The 13,223-nt window shown below is 35.4% G+C and overlaps 3 protein-coding genes across 3 annotated transcripts; 2 read left to right on the top strand and 1 right to left on the bottom strand.

Moving 5' to 3' along the window:
* Nucleotides 1-996: 996 nt before the first annotated feature.
* On the top strand, nucleotides 997-10,236 carry LOC144850527 (fibrocystin-L-like). Its single transcript, XM_078707813.1, has 5 exons — nucleotides 997-1,028; nucleotides 1,715-1,889; nucleotides 2,209-2,376; nucleotides 9,648-9,838; nucleotides 10,052-10,236. The coding sequence occupies exons 4-5, from the start codon at nucleotides 9,676-9,678 to the stop codon at nucleotides 10,210-10,212; spliced, it is 324 nt and encodes a 107-aa protein (XP_078563939.1). The 5' UTR covers nucleotides 997-1,028; nucleotides 1,715-1,889; nucleotides 2,209-2,376; nucleotides 9,648-9,675; the 3' UTR covers nucleotides 10,213-10,236.
* LOC144850510 (uncharacterized) lies at nucleotides 5,869-7,471 on the bottom strand. The gene is made up of 2 exons (XM_078707792.1): nucleotides 7,327-7,471; nucleotides 5,869-6,287 (listed from the first exon to the last, which is right to left on the bottom strand). Exons 1-2 carry the CDS (start codon nucleotides 7,469-7,471, stop codon nucleotides 5,869-5,871), a joined length of 564 nt encoding a protein of 187 aa, XP_078563918.1.
* A 667-nt stretch (nucleotides 10,237-10,903) lies between the features above and the next one.
* Nucleotides 10,904-12,067, top strand: LOC144850525 (fibrocystin-L-like). Its single transcript, XM_078707812.1, has 4 exons — nucleotides 10,904-11,068; nucleotides 11,264-11,512; nucleotides 11,664-11,860; nucleotides 12,037-12,067. The coding sequence occupies exons 2-3, from the start codon at nucleotides 11,305-11,307 to the stop codon at nucleotides 11,795-11,797; spliced, it is 342 nt and encodes a 113-aa protein (XP_078563938.1). The 5' UTR covers nucleotides 10,904-11,068; nucleotides 11,264-11,304; the 3' UTR covers nucleotides 11,798-11,860; nucleotides 12,037-12,067.
* Nucleotides 12,068-13,223: the final 1,156 nt, after the last annotated feature.

Here is a 13,223-nt window from a genome sequence, read left to right as displayed (position 1 = left end):
GTAGTGTATGTAAGTTTTTTTTTAATATTGTGAGTTATATTAAATATTTGTGTTTCTTTGTAGAGCACAATTTTCTAAAATAGAGAAAATGGCACTGCCTGAGAAGGTACCTTAAGTTAAAATGTCAGACTATGCGAATGAATCTAAGGAAGAAGAGTGCTAGCAGTGGATCTAATCAACTATTGTAAGTATTAAGCCTAAGAAATAAATATTTAGAATATTTATTCTTTGTGTTGAAGTATACAGTGCCAGTAACTACTGTTTATGTGTACACTAAACTGTTTGCCAGTCCAAACTTCTAGCATTCTCTTTATTTGCCTTCTTTCCTTCTTTGGAAACTTAAGATTATATAATCGTTGGGAAACTAACATTATCAGCTCTATCACTCATTATTTCTGGTCATTAATGGTGATGATTTTTATATTTTTAATTAATAAACAATTTATTGAATCATGGCAATAATTATAAATAGACCACCATGGTTCCTTGGCAGGATGCTTTACTCTCATTGCCTTATTCTTCGGATGAGATGTAAAGCCGTTGGTCCTGTGTACTTAACAGTGCACATTAAAGAACGTGGTACACTGTTTGAAAAAAGTAGGGGATTGTCTCCCGGTGTGCTGATCTGGTAGGCGCTGCACTGCTGGCTGTCGAGGGTCCGTGGAGGGCCTAATCCGAATTTCCTCAGTTTCCAGTAAAGCTTGAGGACCAGAATAATACATTATAATAACACAGGTTGTGTTAAAATACTTCTATAAAGGAACATTCTTACATTGGAAAGTGTTAGTTCTGTAATTGTAACTTTTTTTTCCCTGAGGTTTTTGTCTGGCACTTATTCATTCGATAGTGACACTTATTTATTTGTTTCAGATTTTTATGAGCCACATTATTCAGTTGCTTTCTTGGATATTGGAGAAGTTACTGTAGAAAGTCCATCGTTTGTACGTGAATATACATTTCATAATGGCTTCAGTCCTGCTATCGGGATGCAATTCAGGATAATGTAATTCACCACACAGTTGGAGCAGGTAAGCAATACCAAAATACTTCTCTTTTCCTTATATAGTAACTTACATTTTAGATTTTAGACAACAACATCGGGGTGATGCCATTTGTCATTGGGCCATCTTCTCTTAGTCATGAAGCTGTTGATAAGTATGTGTAAGAATGTAGTCATCGTTTATAATTGGTACAAGCCTGTTCTTTGATTGCGATGAGTTACAGGTAGGTTCAGTAAGAATATAAACATTTGTAGCATGTTACAATCCGAATACTGTAATTAAGCAATTATGATGAATTAGATTAGATAATGTATAAATGTAAAAATCATAATGAATGGAACAATGTTAATGACGATGAAATAAAAGTGGGAAACCCAAAAAAGACACAAAAAAAAGATATAAACATTTTCAATAAATATGAACATTTTTATTATTCATTTTAAAAGATTTTATTTCTGTTTTTCAAATGTTATTATTTTGTCAGTTTGGGGAACTATATTTTGCATTCTGTCAAATAAAATCAATGTATAGATATTATATATGCATACTTGACTTTCATAAGGAAATTTGTCAAAGGACTTACTTACTCTTCTACCTTCTTTTTCTTAACGTGTACTGATAATGCCATTCCATTGTGTAATCAGTCACGTAATTTATAAATTCTGATTAAAATATTACATTTTCCCATTAACATTTTCATGTAAATATTTCAGAATCAACCGGAGAATGCAGGTCAAAGTGCAAAACAGTGTGCACCTTGTGGTCCAGGCAATGGAAATGCTGGATACGTGAGGGCAAATTTCATGTCTGGTGATAATGGTGCTCCATTTTTTCCATTTCATGGTATACATAATTACCCAGCTATTGCTGGAAGCACAAGATTGCAAGGTATGTAAAAGCATGACATAATCTGGTCCTTACTTGGACAAACCTAGTCCTTACTTGGACAAACCAGTTGAGTTCTATTGCAGGAAACGCATACTCATACTGTTTACACATGAAGCTGAATGCTTATTTGGATAACATAAAATTGCCATTGTATCCAAGTTATCACCACTGTAATGTTGAGGTTGTCCCTTAGTACTGTTTTATCATAAAATATGTCTTTAATATCGGAATGCATTTTTGGTGAAACTTACCAAATGAATATATTTCAACATACTTATTCATTTACAAATAAAGGTATTTTGCTCTTTCTTATCAATAGATGTCACATTCGCTCATTTTGATACTGCGTGTAAGAAAGATCATTACGCTACTATGACCAATCCATCAAATGATGATGGTATCCACCCAATGTCCGCTGTAGGTACTGTACAAAGAAGGTAACAGTCAGAGACAAGAACAGGGTTTACATACATATACCTAATTTAGGGTAAGTACTAATAGTATTTATCCTATATATCTACGGACCACTTGCATTTATCCAAGTTACGTAAATGTAAATCATTGTGTATCCTTACTTGCTAGTTGCATTATTTTCATCAACCTAGTACACTTACCTACAATACTTTTTGTAATGTACCGATTTACAATACAAATAAGTGAGAGGGAGACAAGTTCTGTTATAGTTGAAAGCTAGCACTGAAGTGTTTATTCTTTATTCTACATCTACTATATATAATAACAATATCGGTAATGGGTAATTAATCTGTCAAGGTGGAATGTTTAGTGGTCTCAGCAGAGGGGTCTACTATAGGGCCTGTTTCTGCTGCATACAAAATAACCGGTTAAAATCGGTGTGAATAAATTAAAATTGGTGTGAATAAATTAACTCCATTTTCTTGGCAGCAGAAACAGGACAAATTTGTGGTAACCGGTTAAAAGGCAGCGCAAAATAACCGGTTAAAAACACCAATTTAAATCGGTGTTAGAACGCCGTTTAACCGGTTATCGCTGAGCAATTCTTAGCTGCAACACGAAATAACGGTTATTTGATTGACAGTTGTGACCCCGGGTCAGATACCGTCGCGAACCATGTGTGTTTTCCTCGTGGTTTTGACAGTCGAACGAAGAAGTGAACATGCATGTGGATGAATGAAATCACAAGATATGTTATTCAGTTGTGGGGGGAAGAGAAAGTACGGGGAAGGATGGCAGGCAATAGAAAAGATTCACAGATATATAAGAGCATTTTTGCGAAAGTAAAAGAGGAATTCGGAGTGGAGTTCCAAACTACCCAAGCTAAACAATTTGAGGCGTTAATAATAGGCCTACACGCTCGCGAAGGGTATGGTCCTATAAACAAAAGGGACTCAGAATGTTGCAAATACCTACCAAGCGAGAATAGATAATGGTTAATTAATTATGAAAACCCAAATTTTATAGCAAAAATCGTCCGAATTTATGTTAAAAACGATGAATTTAGCAACAAAAACTGATACCAAACGAGCGTATTTATGGCACGCCCTTAGTGCCTTTAATAGGAGAACAATGAACAATCTTACTTTGATCGTTTTACATAATATAATTTTTTAGAAAAACATCACATCGACCGAAAACAAAGGTTATCAGAGCCTTTGATAATATATTAAATATGATTTTATTAAGCATAGAAATGTGTTATTATTTATGCTAGTACATAAATATACGAAATAATGTTCAATACTCATTATTCTATTAAAGGCACTATGTGCGTGCGATATTCTATGACTTGGATACTCTCGTTTGATTTAAGTTTTTGTGGCTAAACTCATCGTTTTTAACATAAATTCGGACGATTTTTGCTATATAAGTTGGGTTTTCATAATTAATTAAGAATTATCTACTTTCGTTTGGTAGGTATTGCAACATTCTGAGTCTCGTTTTTGTTTCCGTTTGGTGTTTAGTAGGACCGCGCTCGCGAAAGACAACAGTCGTTCACGTGGGAAGGGCCGTGTAACATCGCCTTTTTGAGGAATTAGGCTAGATAATAATTATCCTAGGCGATCGGGCGCTGCACAACCCTCCCCATGTTATTGAAGGTTCCATGGGAATTAATTTTATTAGCGATATTAAGTAGGCTTTACAAAAAACAAAACGTGTAGACCTGGTCGGAGACAACATGATATCACACACGTGTGTACTGACGTCGATGTAAACAAACAGCCAACTTACTACTTCCGTCTGAGTGTATTGCATTTTGGGTAATGATGACGTTTTGCTCGACGACCACCCATAGATTTAACCGGTTATTTCGGAGCACAAATTGAGCAGAAACGCGGTCTTGTTATTGTTATCTATTTTTAATCTATTTTAAAATAACCGGTTAAATTGCGTTATGCAGCAGAAACAGATCCTTAGCCATTAGTGACCATTAAGTAGCCAGGGTTATATAGAAGTGGGTTAACATAATATATATGGTAACAGGTGAAGGAAGTATAAATAATTGGTAGCAAGTAATATTAATCAAGTTCAATACATTACATTCCCTCCCTTCTATTATAAACAATTCTAAGCTATTTATTTATAATTGAATCAAAGCAGCACTGTACTAAGTTATGGTTTAATAACACTTTAAATGTATATGGTATAATGCACTGTATAAAGTAAAATATAAGATCAACATTTTAAATTGTCCAGTAATAATGTCCTTAAAAATGTCCATATCTTTCCGGCGGTTTTCTATCGCGAGTAAGGTATACTCTTCGCTGAGCAGTAATAGACTGTGCTTCGACAGTCGATTGTGATGTTTCCACTGTTCAGATTTGGATTAATGAGCATTGGAGGTAATTGTGGAGGATCATCTTTGTTTGTAAGCTGTTTATCCTGAGTTTGAACAGGCCTATAACGCTTCCTGATATGGTCGGCATGACGACGACAAACTCGTCCATCTTCTAGTTTTATCTTGAATGAGATGCGACCGGATTTTAATATTATTGTTCCGGGTAACCATTTCAGATTTTGTCCTCTAAAGTTCTTTATATACACCTACTCTCCTTCTACAAAAGTGCGTTCTTTGCATGACGATCATGGGCTAATTTCTGTTTTTCAAGTTGAGTGATAACACGATCTGCTTGATAAGGGTGTAAAAGATCAAAATGCGTTTTCAATTTTCGGCCATTCAGTAATTCTGCTGGTGTTTTGCCAGTTGTGCTATGAGGTGTATTTCTATATTTAAATAGGAATCTTGAATTGTTTTTTTTTTAAACTTAATTTATTTGGTAATCAAGGTTAAAAAACAATAAAATATAATACATAGAAAATAGAAAAACAATTGCACGGAAAAAACAGGCCTTGATTACAAGGAATGCCAAGAAAAGTTAAAAACTTATTTCCACTTGGGTCCTAAAAACAAGAAACTGATAACAAGAACATACAAATTACAACATAAGAATCTTGCGACTTTTGTTTCGATATATCCATCTTTCATACGTTTCATTGTTTCTTTAAATGTGCGTACAGCACGTTCCGCAAGACCATTCGATGATGGGTGATATGGGGCTGTTAAAGAATGTCTTATTCCATTTCGCTTTACGAATGTATGAAATTCATCACTGGTGAAACATGCATTTTATCTGGCAATCCATGCGATGCAAATATAAGCCTGAGCTTATCCACTGTGGTATTTGTCGTTGAGGAATTTACCGGAATTACCTCAAGCCATTTTGAGTATGCATCGTATTAAAAACATTTTTCCAATAAGTGGTCCAGCATAGTCGATATGTAATCGTGACCATGGTCTATTTGGCCAATTCCATGGGTGCAATGGTGCTTAAGGTGGTAAAGTTTGATTGGATTGGCATGTATCGCACTGCTTTGATATGTCTTTGTCCATATTAGGCCACCATAACGAATCCCGAGCAAAACTTTTCATTCTGACAATTCCAGTATGACGTCATGTAGTGCTTGTAGCAACTGTTTTCTACCAGGCTGTGGAACAACAATTCTATTTCCCCACAAAATACATCCATCTTGTGTAGAGAGTTCTCTTTGTCAGATCCATCCAATATGGTTGCAAGTTTTCAATTTTTGGATTAGTATTGGGCCAACCCTTTTCAATGTAGTAAAGAACTCGAGAAAGTGTTGGATCTTTAACCGTCCAACCTTTAATATCTGCTGTGGAAACTGGAGATTGGTTCATTGGCTCCATCAATAGAACAGTTTCGGCAGGTTGTGGAATTGATTCTGGTTTTCCTGGCAATGGTAATCTGCTTAAGGCATCCGCATTGGCATGGGACTTTGTCAGTTTGAATCTTAATGTATATTTGTATGTACCTAATTTCAGTGCCCAACGTTGGATTCTAGCTGATGCTTGGCTAGGCACAAGTCTGTCCTCATTAATAAGACCCAGCAATGGCTTATGGTCTGTTACCAATGTGAAATGTCTACCATAAATGTAAGACTGAAATCGCGTTACTCCGAAAACGCATGCCAAACCTTCTTTCTCAATTTGCGAATACTTTTTTTCCGCTTCTGCAAGTGTTCAGATGCAAATGCGATTGGTCTTTCTGTACCGTCACTTTGTCGATGTGCTAACACAGCCCCAATTCCATATTGAGATGCATCACACGATAATATTATTTCCTTTTTTGGATCATAATGTGCAAGTACTCTGCAGGAAAGTAGCAATTCCTTTGATTTATCAAAAGTAGATTGTTCTAAATTTGTCCAGTTCCAAGCTTTATCCTTACGAAGGAAGGCATATACAGAATACAGAATACAGAATACAGAAATTTATTGGTCCAAAAGGAAATTCGTTTCGTTAACAAGCTCTCAAAACAATTAATTAAAAATATATAAAAAGTCATGAATACAAAAATACAAGATCTCATAAAAAAACGAATAAAACATCAAAAGGACAAGAATATAAAAAATATATATCGTAACATATAATATAAAATATATTAGCAGTATTATATACAGATATACAGATACATACAAATTACATAATCAATCTATCTTTTAATAGTTGCGTTATATAAATGGCAAGAATTTGGAACAAATGACTTTCGAAGACGATCATGATCTCCTCTTAGTGGACGTAGCCTGATACCCGATCTGTTTAAAACATAGTACTTATTTAGTGGGTGTGTGTGGTCATTCATAATCATGTTAACTTTATGTAATACTCTTTTTTCATATGTTTGTTGAATAGTTGGTAGGTCAGAGCCAATAATTTTGCCTGCACGCTTCCTGATATAACAGAGCAATTGAGTGTGTTGGATAAGTTTGGTAAAAACTTCATAATAAGATAATAATCCCAAATAAGCTCTCAGTTCTGTCAAGTTTTGAGACGCTGGAGCATCTTTAATTGCTCTCACTTTGGCGTTTGTGGAATGCAATCCCTCTTTGTCGATCAGGTGTCCCAAATAACCAACAGATTTAACCATAAAAACACACTTACTCTTTTTTAGACGAAGTCCAGCATCTGCCAGTCGCTTTAGGACGGTTTCAAGAGTTTCGAAATGCTCAAAGTCATTCTTTCCTGTAATTAATATATCGTCCAGGTATACTGTAACATCTTTAATTCCTTGTAATAGTCCTTCCATGACACGCTGGAAAATCGCTGGTGCTGAAGAGACTCCAAACGGCAACCGTGTATATTGTAAAGTCCCTTTTGAGTGTTGATTACAACATATTTTCGAGAATCTTTATCCAAGAGTAATTGTTGGTACGCTTGTGACATATGTCCAATTTAGTAAATTTTTCTTCGGGGCAAAGGATACTGATCAACTTTGGCTGCTTTATTTACAGTAATTTTGTAGTCACCACAGATCCTAATGGTAGATTTATCTGCCTTAAGTACCGGAACTATTGGTGCAGCCCAGTCTGAAAACTGTATAGGTTCAATAATGCCTTCTCGTTGTAAGCGATCAAGTTCGTCATCTACTTTCTGTCGCAAAGCATACGGAACATTTCTGGCTTTGCAAAATTTTGGCATTGTCTCTTTATCAACATACATTTTGGCTTCAGTACCCATAAGGGTACCTAGTTCATCTTTAAATATTTCTTGGTATTTACCAAGCAGTGAACTTAAATCTAATTGGTTTATTACCTTGATTTGTTGCCAGTCCAACTTTATAAACTGAAGCCAGTCTCGACCAATTAGGGTAGGTCCATCTGTTCGCACAATCGTTAACGGTAATATTGTAGTAGTACTCTGGTATGTAACTTCAGCATTAATTTTACCCAAAACATCCATTATTTGTCCAGTGTACATACGTAGCTTAACTGACGATGGTTCAAGTTTTCTTTCAGGCCATAATTGCCTAAATTTCGTCTGCGACATTATTGATACCGAGGCTCCTGTGTCAATTTCTATTTCAGTATCCAAACCATCTAACAGTATCTTAACTTTCATAGGTGGAGGACTAGACGTGGTCTTTATTCCAAATAATTCTTCATACATTTCTGTAGCTATGTTGCTTGGTTCATCGCTTGGCTCATCTGCCACAACATTTTTAACTGTTTGGGGCTTCCCCTTCTTTTTGCTAAGACAAACAGATTGAATGTGTCCTACCTTGTTACAATAATGGCAAGTTGTTTGCTTAAAATAACATTTGTCTGGCAAATGGTTATTCTTTCCACAGCGAAAACATGGTTTCGACTTCTTATTTGTATTTGATGTAAATTTTGACTTCTTTTTGTAAGCAATTTTGTTTACATTTTCAACTGCAGCTGCAGTTGCAGTTTCGATGCTAGTTGCAATTTCAACAGCTTTTTCCAGTGTCAGTGCTTTTTCTGCCAAAAGACCAAATTCCGTGATTACGGACGCCAAAAACTAGACGATCTCATAACATTGTATTGAGCGAGGCTCCAAAGTTACAGAATTCTGCCATCGATCGAAGCGATGCCATAAATTCAGGCACTGTTTCATTATCTCATCTCCCTGTTCAGGACTATTCCTGATGATTACCCAACCTATTTACATTTAAAATTAAAATTAAACATCAAGACATAACTTAATCAACTTAATGACTACTGGACATAGTAGTTATTGTCTTCTATAAAAGATGCTGGAAGCACTTCCTTATATAGTCTTCTCGGTCTAGTTGACTAGCGTTTATAGTTCTCTGAAGTATACTTGGGCTCGGTCTTCCTATCAATTTACTTTTTTGGTCATAAAATGTAAGAACTTCGCAGGGATCATAGTTCTGTCTCCGAATACAGTGTGAAATCCAGTTAGATTGCTGTTGTTGGTAGAATATCGTGTTGGTTATTGCGTAGAGCCTCTGGTTATTGACAACGTACCGCCAATCAGTTTCCTGTTGTTCTTCTTCTTCCTCAGACTCTAGTCTAAAGTCTAAACGCTCAACAAACTGTGACCAATCTTCCCTTCAATAAATTCTTCAATTTTGCCAATAAGGGCCATTCTCGTCGCCACTGTAGTGTAATGTACCGATTTACAATACAAATAAGTGAGAGAGAGACAAGTTCTGTTATAGTTGAAAGCTAGCACTGAAGTGTTTATTCTTTATTCTACATTTACTATATATTATAATAACAATATCGGTAATGGGTAATTAATCTGTCAAGGTGGAATGTTTAGTGGTCTAAGCAGAGGGTCTACTTTAGCCATTAGTGACCATTAAGTAGCCAGGGTTATATAGAAGTGGGTTAACATAATATATATGGTAAGATATAAGGTGAAAGAAGTTTAAATAATTGGTAGCAAGTAATATTAATCAAGTTCAATACATTACACTTTTCATTTAATCTTAACAGTAAAGTTAATCCTTCTGATTGCGTGGAGATGGATTGTGATGCATTTAAGAAAGCAATGATCAGAGATGAAGATGGTGGAATTCTAGGAGGATCACGGCCTGGTTATGTTATTCCTGATTCTCCATACGAGTGGGATAGAGATCCGAGACGTGGACTTAAAATTCCTTATGATGAAAAATGTCCACATAAAGGTTGGTTGTCTGCTTTAATGTTGAATTTTAGCTTTTGTAAACTGTGATTCTTCCCTAAATCTTTCCTCCTATTAAAGTTGCACTCTTGAAACAAGACCAGTCCATTCACCGAGACTGGGCACGCAATTTTATTGTGGCATCCCTTTTTTGAGGAGTAGGAGAATCACTGTGTTGTAGCTGTGATCTTTTATATAATCTGCTCTTTTCATTAAGGTATCATTGGTACAGAAGACTGCATATGGCATGAATCTTGGCAGGCTTTTGAATGCTATGACTATGATTACGCTATGTTGATTATTGAAAGTCTTGATCCTGACACAGAATTACGACGTCTTCACCAATCGTCATTGGGTCTAACGGTTATGTTGATTTGATCAATGGACCACAAGATCACGGCTGGTGTCATGGGTACACATGTCAAGAGCGCATCAGCACATTTATGTCTATCGTTGCAATTGGAGAGACTTATGAGATGTATATGAGAGTTCAACGAATCCTCAAACGTTATGACTTCATTTCCTGAACACAGCTCCAGATCAGAAAATAGTTGTCGGCATCTGGTATGCCAATCCTCAACGCTTAGATGTGTACCATCAAGGTCACTATGTCATGTCAAATAACGGGCAGCTGGATGGAGATATGTTCATATACAATACAATACAATACAAATCTTTCTTTATTCTGGAATAGCTCTTTCAATACACAAGTACTGGTCTCCCAAGAGGTCCAGATTTGGAAAAAAAATACAAGAAAAATAAAAGTAAAAGCTATATTAAAACTATGTACAATAGAAGTTATACAAGATGTTTAAATTCAACTTGACTAAGTGTCTCATAATTTTTACGGATATGTACAGGAAGATTATTCCATAAGGTTGATGCTCTATAATTAAACATTCTTTTCCATAAATATTGTTCCATGCTGGAACATTTAGAGTTTTTGTTGATTGAATTCTTGTATTTTTTGTGTGAAAAGTGTCCATAAATTTGAATAGATTTGTTAAATAAGATGGTGCTAAACCCTGTAGGCATTTAAATAGCATAATTAATAAATCATTTTCCCATCTGTCATGGACACTCTTCCATTTTAGTGAGGACATCAATTCTGTTATAGGGGTGTACATATCAGCATAAAGAATGATTCTAGCTACTCTATTTTGAAGTACTTGAAGACGATTAACAAGTTCTAAGTTACAATTTGACCAAACATTACTACAGTAATCAAAACAAGGTAATACTATTGCATTAGCAAGTAGTCTTAAAGCAAAATTTGGAATATAATATCTTAATCTACGAATAATACCGATACGTTGTGATACTCTAGAAGCTATTTGTTCAACATGCTGTTTCCATGACATAAGTGAATCAAATGTAAGTCCAAGATATTTAAAATTGTCAACTCTTTCGACATCATTGCCATTAATAGAAAGAGAAATATGGGTTCCAGAAGATCCAAACGATCAGTTCATGCCAACTCCTGACTCCAGCATTTATGGCGAGAACTATTTTGATCGCGATTGGCAGACTCTTTGGATACTTATACGTGGTAGTGACCCAATTGACATCATCACTACACCGGTTATAATGGTTGACTTTGGTGTGGCTCCTGTTGATGTTGATGACTTCTATGAAGAAGATCTTGTTAACAATCTTGCCAGTTTGGTATATATAATAAGTAAATAGCTTTCTTTAACCATATTAAAGTATCACATAATCTATCCAGATTTCTTCTTTTTTCAGTTTCATATGTTTAGAAATGAGTTGAATTTTATTTAATTACCTATTCTTTTAATATCTAAACAATAATTAATATTTTTTCCTTACAGGCAATTCAACCCTTGAACATGATGAGTTAGTTAACCTTCAAGCAGAAATTGTTAATGCAGCACAAACCGGTACTTTGTACGAGAGTCTTGAAGTTGAGGTTATTAGCAATGACCGATCCTTCTTCCCCAGCTGAAGACCCAACAAGGGGTGTGAGAGCAACAAATACAACAGGAGGTCCAAGTACAGGCAATGAAACGTAAGTCACATTTTAAGAAGTAATGAGTTGAAGTAGAGTTTTCTGTAGAGTTACTGTAGTGCATGGCTTGTATCGTCTTGTCCAAAGTCTTAAATTGTATTCTCATGTGTGGCGTGCAACAAACATAACCATAATGCCTATATCATTACAAACCAACATAACTAATTGGTTCACAGGTATTCTGAGAAGCAAGCTGAAGAAGAGGCATCTAGTGACCAAGGAGTAGAAATCATCTATCAATTCCAAAGCACAATGAGTATACGTTTACGGCTGATGCTATGGAGAACCATCCATTTGAGGTTCAGCCTTGCATCTCTATATTGGATACCAGTGTAGGTTTTAACACAATTCTTTCTAAACTCCAATATACTGTAGGCTATCAAGCTTTGGTAATACACCATAGGTTTGATACAAATATTCTACGAAAAAAAGGAATTATTCAATGATTTTTTGATTTTTTCAGGCTGAAATTGTGCAAAATCTGGGACATTCTTCACATCCATGGAAAATGCCCAGGAGTATCTGATGCAGAGCTCGTCAGCAACAACACTGTAGATATAATCCATGGCTGGGCCAACTTCACTGATCTTGCCATTAATCTGTCGGGAAGTGGTTACTTCTTTGAATTCAGCATTGTTTATTCCAACTCATCCACGCTAGAAGGTATCAACTCAACAGAGTTTTCTGTCATTGAGGGTGTTTTCCACATATCAATTGCAGATCAACAGTAAAAGTTTTGGAGAAATTTAATGTTCAGTTTAATCTAATTGAAGATTTTACAACGGATATTGCAGAACATCTGGATTCCAAGGTTGGTGATTTTTTAATTAATTATAAGTCATTTTCAAATTGTCAATGCAGTTCTCTCTCTAATTAACCATCCATCTTCTATTTAATACTGCATTATAATTCAAAAATCACCATCAATTGTAGACTAGTGACGTATCCAATCTAAGAGCAACTTCTTTTTGAAGACTACAGTCCATTTCAAATTTTCAATGCAGGTCTCCCTCTATTTAACCCACTACCTTCTATTAATACTTCCCCCTACCCCAATTTTAAAAGCATCTTCAATTGTAGACTATCGTATCCACTCTAAGAGCAACTTATGTTGAAGACTAGCCAAAAGTACCTACAAGTCACTCCCATAAAAATCCAATTACAGACTACTTTCAAATTTGATTTCATCGGCTGTATAAATCACCTCAAATTAAAGACAACCTCCAGAACAATTGGATAAATATTGGTCAAACATTGGTCAAACAAGGATAAATATAATATTCTAGGCTTTTCCTTAGGCTTTTTGTCTGGCACTTACTTGTTTTGGGTTCAGGCAGTCTTTAATTTCAGTATTTTGCAACTT

This window comes from Antedon bifida, chromosome 8, assembly GCF_963402885.1.
Source record: "Antedon bifida chromosome 8, ecAntBifi1.1, whole genome shotgun sequence".
In the NCBI taxonomy this organism is placed as follows: Eukaryota; Metazoa; Echinodermata; class Crinoidea; order Comatulida; family Antedonidae; genus Antedon; species Antedon bifida.
This window is presented reverse-complemented; position numbering and strand designations above follow the sequence as displayed.